Source organism: Stegastes partitus, unplaced genomic scaffold, assembly GCF_000690725.1.
Source record: "Stegastes partitus isolate 25-593 unplaced genomic scaffold, Stegastes_partitus-1.0.2 Scaffold441, whole genome shotgun sequence".
NCBI lineage: Eukaryota > Metazoa > Chordata > Actinopteri > Pomacentridae > Stegastes > Stegastes partitus.
In genome coordinates, this window is record NW_007578172.1 from 179212 (window position 1) to 191753 (window position 12542).

A 12542-nucleotide genomic window follows, 5' to 3' on the forward strand; every position below is an offset into this window, starting at 1 on the left:
GTTCAATAGTGATTTTATTCAAACTTTTGTTTTATTTACAAACCATACACTGTCTCCCCCAACCTGTCATGGCTTGAGTTGTATTCAGAAGCTCACAGCTTTCACATTTGAGCCGTATACTCTCACCGTTGTCATTGTAACTTCATCTCTCTCTGTTGCCCTCAGCAAAAAATGTCAAAAGTATTTTTCTGGGAAACATAATATTCTCAGGGCACTGCACTGTTTCATTCATTTCCCATGTGTTTTCCATGGCTGGAACTGTTTCTAAGTTTTTCAGGACATGTGGGAACAGTATCCAGGCCTGGCAACCTACACTGAAGGAACACTCTGGAAACCAAACAGCACAAGACTAGGTTGTATAATGTCTTATTGTGAAAGTGTGACCAAAACCTCAATATTCGATCAGCCTGATTTCCAACAGCATTACAAAAAAACTACTGAATGAAAGGAGAAGAATGCCGTATATGTAACACTCACTCTTTGCAGGCGCTGGAGACGTGGGCCGGTACAGTGTATTTACAGTCCATGATCATAGTGAGGGTCTCACTGTCATTAGCTTCCTGGAACGGTGGCTGGCCGCATACCAACATGAACAGGATCACTCCAAGACTCCAAATATCTGAGGGAGAGAAAAACACAGAAAAACATTTTTTTTAATCCAAACACAAGTTGTTTTTTTGTTATAATAGCAAGCATCATCCAATCATTTCCAAATATTACTAACTGGGCTGGGTACTGAGCCCCGGTATAAAAGGAGCCCTGGGATGAAATTTTTAAATACTGGAGGATCGATAGGCTTCGATGTTAGTGGTTCTGTTAATGGTACTTTAGAAAGTAAGAAGATCGTTGTGTTGCATATTTTATCTCATAACTGTAAGACGTGTCTGATGTTTATGTGTCTATGATGCACTTTTGCTTTCCAAATCCTCAACAGAGCTACAGAACCCAACAGACAGAACATCAGGTGTGTTCAGGGCAGAGCAGCTCTATAGCAAACACAGGTGACCAACATTCAGTAGTGTGATTAAACCTCTTCATCAACTTAACACTACAGTTGATGCAGAAAATGTTTGTTGCCATAAAAGTAACAAGTCGTTTGCGTGTTAGAGCAGAAACACTCTCAATCTGTCGAAACATTCAGTAAAAGTTCATCAGACTATTTGACTGCTGAGCTCATAGTCCATCACTAACCACGTATGATATGTTTTCTAGCAGCTCGAACACGGAGTTAATCAAAATGAATGAACATTGGCTACTGATTAAAAGTAAGTATTCTCCAGCTGTTTGCTTAACTGTCTGTGGTTATAAATTCAGTCAAGGTGGAACTTTCAATTCAGATATAATGCTGGACAGTTTAATGAAACACATTGCAGAATATTATATTTTGTGAGCAAAACCTGTGACCCTGTCCACAGGGCTCTGATCACCCCATGAACACAACATTAGTGTCTATATACATTTTAATTATTGTACAGTACGTATGAGAAAATCAAGTAATCTTTATTCTCTTCTTAATTTTTTTTTGCTCTTAAAAAAACAAAACAAAACAAAAAAAACAAACAAACAATATCAAAAGTGATGATAAGAATATTGTTAAAGTACCTGATCAATAAGCAGTATTGGTAAAAGTAGTAGTACGGTTAAAACCTGAACAATACCCATTCCTAATCACTAACACGTCTGTTCAGCCAGAATGGAATAATATCACAATATTCTGGGCCTCAACATGAACTGTGTTCAGAGCTGTACTTTCCTTTTCTCCTGAAACATATCAACTAGTACACTATTGCTACAAAATATGAACAATGTCTCCATGACACGAGTTATAGTAACTAAACCTGTATATACATATAAAAGAACTTGCTGCTGATGGAAATGGTCTGCCTCCTCATGCATCCTCAACATATTTTAAGGTGCTAAAACATAAATGAAGTAGCCTGCTGAAAAAGATGAGATATAAAGTTAAACTGTAGTACATGGAATATACTTGTGTATCTTTTAAAAGTCCAAACAGGACTTTTAAAAGATACACAAGTATATTTGTTGCATATTTGTTGTGTAGAAGTGTTTTTCAAATAGCATTTTTACTTTGTATATTGGCGACTATGCACTCGTCGATCACTGAAAGATGCTTATGTAAGTTTATGTCCAATGACAGCTGATATATTTTCACTGACATCACTTAAATTGATGCTTGAGTGGGGAAGGCGTCTCCATGTTTTTTTTTTTTCTCATCATCTCACTCTTCTTATGTCTTAGGAAAGGATGACTATGATCGGAAAGATCCCATTGAACGGAAACAAGGAGACAATTAAGGGAAGTGGGATGTACTCTAGACAATCTGGTAAACAACAGTGATGGAGGGAAGTGTAAGAGGTACAGTAAATCAATCTGTTCTTTCTTGTCTTGTTCCCCTCCCATTGCTGCTCTCCCACAGCACTTCAATGCAACCTGTCATCTTCACAGGTGAAATATAGACTTCTGTTCACCGTCTTTGCACAAAGGTTATGTCAGCGCGTTTGTGTGCACAAAATGTCCACTTCACTGAAACCCAAAACATGCTGTCATGTACAACACAATCATGCACGTATGGGTGTATAATGAATGTCAAGTCAATTCATCTGTGCATGTGTATGTGTGTGCTTGTTCAACTGTGCATATCTGCACTTGCTAGTTGCACCCAAAGAAGGCAAACTGTCAGCCTGAAGAAGCAATGGGCAGTACAGACTTTATGCAACCAAAAACACATGTATGCACACATACACCCACATCTTTTGCTCCAGCAGTGGTAACAGAATCAACAGCAGGAGGGTGAGAAACAGCTTCTAGCGTGGAGCTGGGACAGTAAACACATTCCCCTCATATAGTATACAGTGTTCTCCATCTCTTACACACTTGCAAACACAGGCAGGTATTTAAACAAGTTCACTAAACACATATTCAAGTACAAACAGTGCAACTATAAGTTCAGCCATACCCATATAATCACACACAAACATTTCTAAATTAATGTGTAACATTTCCATCTCTGATTCCCTGTTCAGCAGAGAAATGGAGCCAACTCAGGCTTGAGGGAAAAAAAAAACATCACTGCAGCTAGTCTGAAATATTGGCAGCTCTGAAGTAATTACCATGATGAGGATTTTTAAGTAACTTTCTAATTAAGCTCAAATGCTCAGATGCCCTTAACGCTTAAAGGTAGAGTCAGTGATTCTTGTCCAATACACTTTATGTCAAATTCAGTGAATATCTCTCACAGTCTGCTAACTGTCTGTTATCTTTGACCGCCTCGGTGCTGTAAATGGGAAACAAACAAAAGGAGTACAGACCGATCCACACAACACAAGTTCAGCCAAACAGCAACAGTTAATGCTCCTGCACAGGACAGGAAGTGCAGAGGAGATGGGGGAAAGAGGGCAGCCAGAGCAAGAGAGAGGTTAGATCTGGCACTTGCTAATTCCACAACATACTGAACTCCATGGTGAACTTCACAACATAATTGAATTATCAAGAAGAAGAGACAGACAGTGGAGAGACCTTGTAACTGTGTGCAGCTTGTGTGCTGGCTCTGGGAAACTGTGTCATCCTCGTAAACTCTGTATCATGTCCAATGTTTGAGGGTTTTATAGCCACAAAGATCTAAAAACACAAGTTTGTCAGTCTTGCATAGCCACACCTTTCTCTACAGCGCTGTGTCAGTGCTCATTAACACACTGTCTTGTGTGTATTTCTTCAAACCAATCACAACCATCCTGAGCAGTGTGAAGCCTAGGATACAGCAATGGTGCTCCTGTAAAATGATGATGGGGGAATTGTTTTGGTGAAACACTTGCACACAGTGAGACGAGCACTTTGATTCAAAATGCTAACTCACTGAAAGAACCCAACAGTCCTGTCTTATTCTGGGTGGGTGGGAAGAAGTTGCCAACACCCCCCATGCCCCTCTACGCTGTCACAGATTTCTGGTGAGAACCCTGAAGTGGAAGTGGAAATGGCAGATTCACCAGAAGTGTAAATCAAGTGAGTACAAGATTGTTGTTGCATCATCATTATTTGGATTGAAGCACAATTTGAAATGCTATGCTAGTTAACATTTCCTTCCTTGTACAAACCCATGGTCCTTTCCAAGACACTGTAGTTTTGTGAAAATCTGCACAATGAACCCTTGAGAATATTTTGCAGTGAAAAGTGCATTTGTTTTGATTCCATTTAACACTGCAATCTCTGTTTTGCTTCAGACTTGAGAAAAAAATCCTAACGCTCCTGTAGTGTGAGCCTGGCCTAACAGTGATGCATTCTAAAATGAGGGGCTCCATCTTTAGAACTAATTTAGTTTGGATAGTATCAGCATTGCAGAACTTACCCTTAGGCGAAGCCGTGCTGTGCATAATTAAACTAATTGAGTGGCCATACAGAAAGGGAACAAAATAAGCTGGACTAAGTGCTTTTAAGAGCTCATATTTGAAGAAACAGCTCACGTAATTGAATGTTAAAGCTTTGTTCGGTATGAATTTTAATACCATCCATCAAATTTAACTCAGGGCACACCTGTGTTCCCCTAACATGGCTGACTGACACTACTGCTGTAGTCGATGTTTGCAGAGCCATCCCAGGCTCTTGTCTGTCCCAGCAACCAGGGTCAAGGGTCCGCTACATTAAGCACAGTATAGTATAGGAGAGGAGTGTCCCTCGGGCGTGTTTTATACCAATTTACCCATGTTCACTCAGCAGTAGTGAAGTAGCGAGGAAATATAAACAATGGAAACAGCAAGCATACAGCAGCAGCTGCAACAGACAGTGGTCCACAGTTACAGGCTGCCCTCTGACAGCAGAGCCCCCATGAGCAAAACACAGGCTATGTAGCAGTTTAGAGGATAATTCCTGTTATTCTGTCTGACTTCCAGATGGCATTTGTTATGAGAGTAGGCAAAAGTGAAAGGCATTAATAACACTGAGCCACTGCTAAAGCTTAACAAATGGGGTGTTACAGGACAGCAGAAGCTGCTAGTGATTTTTTTATTCCTGAAATGAAAATGCATCAGCACGGTCACTGTGTGTCTAACCCCATTCACAAAGTACCTGCAATGGTTTGACATGGTACAAATTTGTAATGGCTATTAGAGAACAGAACAAGCATTTCATTTTAGCCATGTTAATGGACTGAAAAGCTGCAAGAGTGCGAGATGATAAAACAATGTGTACTTCTACATATCAAGCACCAATGAAGTCTTTAGCTAAAATGGTGAGGCAGATTTATGTTGGTGTAAAATACATCACAGGGCTTAACAGTGTCACATCTGGAGTACTTTGGTAACCTAAAACAGCTCTCCCTCAGCTTGTACTAATGTCTCCTCACCTGCTGAAATATTAACAGAACATGGATGTTGTGAAAGGTTACCTCGGCATGACTTCAGCGTATCAGCTTGCTGTTCAGTGTACCAATTAGGTCTCCTCAACATGCTGACACACCCATAATCATGCTATGTCTCTGTTTTCTCACTGAGGAAGGTTGTAGCTAGGTGTGTCTCAGCTAGGACATATTACAGCTTGTAGAAATCTCACCTGAGTTCTTGTAAATAACAGTAGATGCTTCAGCTGGACAGCTAAACATAGGCTTTGGGCACTATCTTAAAGGGCAACTTCACCAATTTTCAACAGGCTTTCCATTATTATAAAATGGGAAGTACATCCACACAGAGCTAAAGTGTAAACACAGCATGTCATATTTTATTAGATTCTATACATTCTATTTCCAACACATGCCATCTCTACAACAGAACGGATGTCATGAAATAACCAAGTATGCACTATATTGGAAATGAAAATGACAGAACGAGAGTGGGGTCACAGACCAGAAATCACAAGTCAGTAAACGAGTGTGTCCACCACTTGCACTGCATAGTGCCCTTCATCTGCAATGCGTAGAGTTAATGAGGTTCCTGGAGGAATTAGCAAAATTGGGGGATATTTTGGGAAACAGCATGACGTTGTCAGGCACGTCCATCTAGAGCTGTCTAAAAGTATGTCTTACAAGATGCCAATGTCCATTCTCATCTTACTCTTGTCATGTGTGACGCTGTGTCATTTGAGTAAAGCTGCATTTAACGTCTGTGTGCTGGTCACACCATCTCATCATTGTCCTTTAAAGCAAACCTGACCATGGTGTGGATTCAGTCAGTGTTCGAAAAATTGTCACCAGTTGTATACATCGCCTGCAATTCTGCACAGTAAGTGGCACTAACGTCACTTTGTACTACTTATTTATATTTTTATATTTCTGTAAATAGCCTATCTGTCCGCACTACCTATTTATATTGTTATATTTTCTGTACATATCACTCTGTATACAAATGCATACAGAGTGATATTTGTATATAAGGAGCAAAGTCCTGTGCAATTTCATCATACATTGTATAATGACAATAAAACAGATTCTGATTCTGATTCTACCACTAACAGTTCTTCTTCCCCCATAGTATGCAGATGTGGCCACCTTGGCCTGACACCTGAGCAGTGGATGGTACTTTTTAGTCAAAGTGCTATGAGACCGATTTCAGCAAATTGGTTGGTGTGGTAAGAAACACAAGATGGGTACTGGTCTCAAAGAGTGTTTCACCAAGAAACATGCCTGAAAACTCAACATTTGCCTGTAGAACTAGCTCTTAGGTAGATATGAACCCTTGCTGCCAAGCTGCTAAAAATGTATTTATATTTTTCTACCTTTAAATGTTTCTGGTGCTCCAACTTGAGCTTGGACATTTCACCAAGTAGGAATAAAGATGTCATCAAGTGAAAAAAAATAAAAAACTTACCCTAGCAGGAGGAGTACACTTCTATTTTCCCTCTCTCAACAGCCTACTTTATGTCTTTTTTTATATTACTGGGCACAAGATGCTTGGAAGACAGGCTGCAGCAAACTCCAGCCGGGGCAACAAAAAAGAAATCAATACCTAAAAAGGATCTGGGTCACAGCAGAGAAATTCAGCGTGCTCTTGTGTGCTTTGGACTTTATTACAATTCAGCTCTCTGGGTGGTCTCTCTGCCTCCTGTCAGCATTCAGGCCGTCATCTGTCACAATCACTGATAACTGCTACAGCAGCAGAGAAAAGTTTGTGTGACACAAAAGCAGGACTATTTACCATTGACAGCCCTGTTCAAAGAAAAAAAAAAAAGTCTTCTTCATTCATTTCAATGAGACCAGTGACTTACTGAATCAGGGGGTCGTGTTGCAGAGAACACTATGGAGTAAGACTACATCGTCAAATACATCCTTTTTGGTCCTTTACCTTGGAGCACTGTACTAATTCCTGGCTTCCTCCATCGGAGTCAAGAGGAGCAAATTATTGCAGCAGTACTTCACATTCTACAACTGTGAGTTCTAGAATAAGAAGTTAAATTGTTTGGCAAAGGTGTTCTAATAGCATAGCAAAATATGACCGTGCATGCAGGTATTTAATTAATGCCAGTCTCATTTCTGGAGTAAGAAATATAAGTTGTTTGTAGTGAGGGTCTAACAATCAGCACTTGCCATGACATAAAGTCAGGGGACTGAACTTGTGGACACAATTACTTGGGTAAATGTAGTGCAATGCAAAGACAATGCAATTATGGCAGTAATTACCCTCATCTGTTTATCCTGCAAGGCCCAGACTTTGGATTCAACCTCTACAAGCTGGCTACTCTCACCTTTTCTCAGCAGACAGAATAGCAGTGGCACACCTGAGTGCTCCCAAGACTGGGGCTATATTCTCCATGAGTTGCCAGTATTCATTTTCTGTTCCAAATATTTGGCATCTTGGAGTTTTGTCACTGTGAGATCAGACAGCACAGTGATTAAAACCCAACGCTGCCCCAACTGTGTTTTAAACATCTTGCAGTCCAAGTTCCATCTTGCTATGCAGGACTGTATCAGGCAGTAAGCTGGTAGTTTTATTTGCTGCTCTTACTTTCCAGTGCTATGGTAGCAACGGTGTTATGACTGAAGTGCCACTCCAGCTTCCCAGCTGCAGCAATGAACTGGTGCACATAGCTGGAAAACCCATCATTAATGGCCAAATGTAAAGTGTGCCCAAAGCATGGAGCTAAATGCAATTTTGCACAAGTAGGACAGTTTGCTGTCGTGGTATTCTTTGCGTTTTCATGGATACAGATTTAAACAGCTAGCCCACAAGCCTGCACAGCCTCATTCAACTTTTCAGTCAGGTTATCTGCTAATGTGTCCGAAAAATATGGCCTTGGCGAAGAGGACCGGTGATTTCAAATGCCAGTCTTCACTGATGTAGCGGACTGTAACTGTGTTGTAACTCTGCAGTCAATGCAATCCAACAGTCGTTATTGCCACTTTGTCTTTCTTTTTGTTGTATCGCCTTTCAGTACGACTAGTACTTGTACCTCCTGAGGGGATGCAATAGCTTAGTATAATGTAGTTCTGTCACTCAAATCCTTTATTGTCTACAACATTCATAGCCATCACACCCTTTCCACCATAAAATGAAGCATCCAAATTCTAAGCTCTATACTAACATTACTTTGAGCTTCTTTTTGCTAACACGAACACACTGCAACCATCTGATGGGGCTTTTCAGGTGGTACAACACTGACGTTGTAATGGACCCGTTTCTGAAACCAGCATCACGTTATTTACAATAAACTTTTTATATTTAATGCTTCCACCCTGGACAACTTTTTCTCCTCGCCACTTTGACTCATCGTTTCTCATTGACAGCTTATTCCTTTGTTGCACAGGCAGTCTGTCTGAACTGCCGACTTGTGGTATACAAGTTAATATACTGTATGTGAGCGCTGGAGAAGTGGTACATAAAACATTTTTGCGAATTAATACATTTGCAACTGGTTACATTCTTAAAATCAATTAGCAACTAATGACGAATAATAAACAACTTGGCACAACAGAATAAATTACAAAGGCCAAATATAGCTAGAAAGTCTCAAAAGACTGCCGTACAGTGAGTTTACAGGGTTTTGCCTTCCACAGAAATGCTTACACTCAGCGAGCAACCGTTGGCAACGACTTGGGAAGAAGTACAATGGGTTTCCCCAGCTTCCTTTCACAAATATGTTAAGGATACAGGTCAAAACCAGAGGAAAAAGCTTTAAAAACGTTTTAAAAGTAGCCCCCACCATCTACCAACCCCCGGCTCCCTGACCCTCTGGAATCCCAGAGAAAACTCTGTTTTATAATGAGGTAGTGCCATCATTTATTCATTTTGTTTAAAGTTGAAAGCATAGTTTGGTACCATTAAGGAAGTGATGTAATTTATTGATTTTCTAGATCTTCACTGTGTATGAACACATCCCCAGCTCAGAACTGTGTATTCCCACGCAAAGAGCAACACAAGCAGTGTTGGCAAAAATAGTCAGTATAAAAAGGAAAAAGCATCAGAAACTGCCACACAGCTCCCAGCACTGTGTTGGTTAAAACACATGCACAGCTAAATGCCAGGCTGAAAAAAATCAGCCTTGTGAAGACCAACTTGGATATGTGGAGTGGAAACCCACGAAAAAAAATTGGTAACCAAGCTAAATTTAAAGTGGCAAGGACATAGTTTTGTAACCCACATAACATTTTCTTAATTCAGAACTAATTTTAAAAAATGACAAAAACAATTATTGACATCCTTTCTTAAAAACTGTATGTATCCGCACACTGCAGCCTCAAGCTCCTGATTAATGAAACCGTTTTTTCTGCTGCCCAAACTGTTCGCAATTTGATTAAGTTTCTTTATCTGTTGCAATTTATCTGATGTTACTGGCTCATGAGCTACATTCATCTACAATCCATTGAGAATTAGGCAGCAAAACTGCTGAGACAAACTACAAAAGGCATGAAATGAAGCCAGTATGCCAGCATTTATTAAAAACCAAGTCTGTAACATCATCAAGCGCTGACACATTAACATTACTTACTGTCTTTTATGTTGCTATCTAAATAGATGAGTCGGTTCCCAGATTAATGATAAGAACCCATCTAAATCATCCTCTGGCAGTTTTATTAAGAAATATCACTGTGTTCTCCAATGAGTTTGTCTTATCTCAAGCAAAACCCAGACACTGAACTTTTGGCGAAAAACAGTGAATTCAAATTATTTGCTGATGTGCAGTGAAGAGGACAGGTAGTTGTGGTAATTCTAGAGCTAGGTGGGCAAGAATGAGGGAGGGAGGGAGAGAGAGAGAGAGACTGTTTCTGTTTAAACACCCAGAGTTTGGAAATTGTAGCTGGATATAATGTAGAGAGTGTATGTGTTGTTTTACTCCAGAGCAGAGTGATATAGAAGTAAACAGAGCCTTTTCCATCAACTGAGAAAAACGTCCAATCTATCTAGCAATGCAAAAAAAAAAAACGTTGATGAATTCAATAAGTAATAGATATTTTCTGGAAATTTTCTAGAATATACAGATTACAAACCTTGCAAACAGGCACGAACACAGCAACCACAGTCACCTTCACAGATAGGCTGTCACCAACATACACAGAGCTGTCAACCTGAAGAGCACCTACACACACTTTAGGCCTTCAGACACTTCCACACGTGCTCTCATCACGTCCACATAAACGGTGCTGTCACTGACAGGCAGACAGCGTGGAGAGAGCACTCTGGGTGACAGCTGGCGATCCGCTTAAGATCTCGCTGTCACATACAGACCTGTAGCAGATCCACCTCGACAACACATGTCGGAGACTGCTGCATCATAGATCACAGGTTTACTGCTACATATTGAATCCTTATTCAACTCCTTAAATGTGTGTTTTACTGTCATCCTGAAAGGTATTTGTACTGGATCCAGTGACTCTTGCTGCAGCTGAACAGCTTACACAATAGTGAAGGTTAATCTTCTGTTTTCTTTATTAATATCTTTAAAGGGGCCCTCCAGTAATTCTTTAACACATTTTAAATTACTCTGAATAATATCTGCATCTCATATGGTTTTACCCACTAAAATATTTAATTTTTTAAGAGTTTAACTGCTCAAAAATAAATGGTCTGCACTTATATAGTAGTTTCAGAGTGTTTTACAATGTGTCTCATGTGCACACACACACTCACACACCAATTACAACAGGGCTGCTATGCAACCTGCCATCAGGAGCAATTATAGGTCAAATGTCTTGGCCAAAGGGAACCAAGATCGAACCTTCAATCTTGTGATTTGTGGACAACCTGCTCTTCCACCTGGGCTACACCTGCCTACTAGATCTATACTACTTCATGTCATAAAGTCCATTCTCCTTTCATGCATCCTTTCTTGTATGTCATTTGTGTTTAAGTGGCTTATGGGACTCAGCTTGACTTTCAAAATATTCGTCATGGTGCATAATCCACTTGTACATACATGTCTTGAAATGAGATTTAAGGTGAGGTGTTTTGTTTTTCTTTTCTGTTCACTGACACATATACAGACTAGTGGCTAGGGTGAGCTGGAAAATGACTAAGACAGCTTGAGTATCTTCACTGCATTTGTCATCTGACATTGTTCATTTCAGTCTACTGTTGTCATGTGTATCCTGATGCTCCATCCATGCACCCACCCTGGGAGTCAGACTTCTCATCACCCTACAGTTGGCTGATGTGGGCTGTATAGTGTATAGTTTTGCACTGTCTGTCACAGAAATCTTTCCAATTTATGTTCTGTTGACCATCTAACTTAAGTTTGAGTACCTCTTTTTATCTTTGCTTAATCTTTATCTACATATCCAAGCTGCTGTTGCTCGTTTGCTATTTCTATTTATTCTCTTTTGCAAGTACTTGTTTATGAAAATCCACCCTTAGGGAAGTTGCAAATCTGCCACAAACACTTCAGGACTTATCAACAACGTGAACATAAGCTTACTTGTAGTAGTTGTAGTATTGCTCCAGCAACTTACTCATGCAGCATGGGATTTTTCAGAGATTTTGAGGACTTGCACAGAAACCTAGAAAGGGGAGCCTTATTTCTGTTCCATCTGTTTTATTTTTTTTTTTGTTAAAGTCACTCTTTAAAGTTAGCTATTGACTTTTAACAAATGACTTTTAATCACATCTGCAACAGCGCTTATTTGTTTAATAATATGCCATGTTTAAAGAATAATTATGTAACCTGCTACCTGATGTCTAAATGAAGAGAAAGAAAGACAGAACATGAGTGGGTGAGTGAAAGAAACTAAACCGAGGAAACTTGTTTTGGAACAATTTCATCTGGCTCCTTACGAAAACAGAAAACACACCAGAAAACACACATTCTCTCACTTACACACACCTGAAACAGTTCATGGCATTTAAACCTGGCTTTGCAATCTTCATAGTGAGCTTTTAAGTGCTGATTTAAACAAACAAGTCAAGCTGCCTCATTTAGTGACAAAAATTGCAATACACTGCAACAAGGTACTTGTTTCTGATAAATGCCATCCTTTCTGTCGTTGATTTATCTGAATCTTTCATTGATTATAGAGAAAAATTGTTTATTGCACTTTCACAATTCAAGAAACAGATTTCCAGTCTCCATGTTGTGTTCCATTTCTGTTAAATAAAACAAGCTTGTTCTTC

The 12542-nt window shown here is 39.7% G+C and overlaps 1 protein-coding gene across 1 annotated transcript in view; it reads right to left on the minus strand.

Moving 5' to 3' along the window:
* The window catches only part of snrka (SNF related kinase a), a 66484-nt gene that overhangs the window by 30529 nt on the left and 23413 nt on the right, over positions 1-12542 (minus strand). The window contains exon 3 of the mRNA XM_008286198.1: positions 478-619. Coding sequence (XP_008284420.1) covers positions 478-619 — 142 coding nt within the window. The remainder of the gene's footprint in view (positions 1-477; positions 620-12542) is intronic.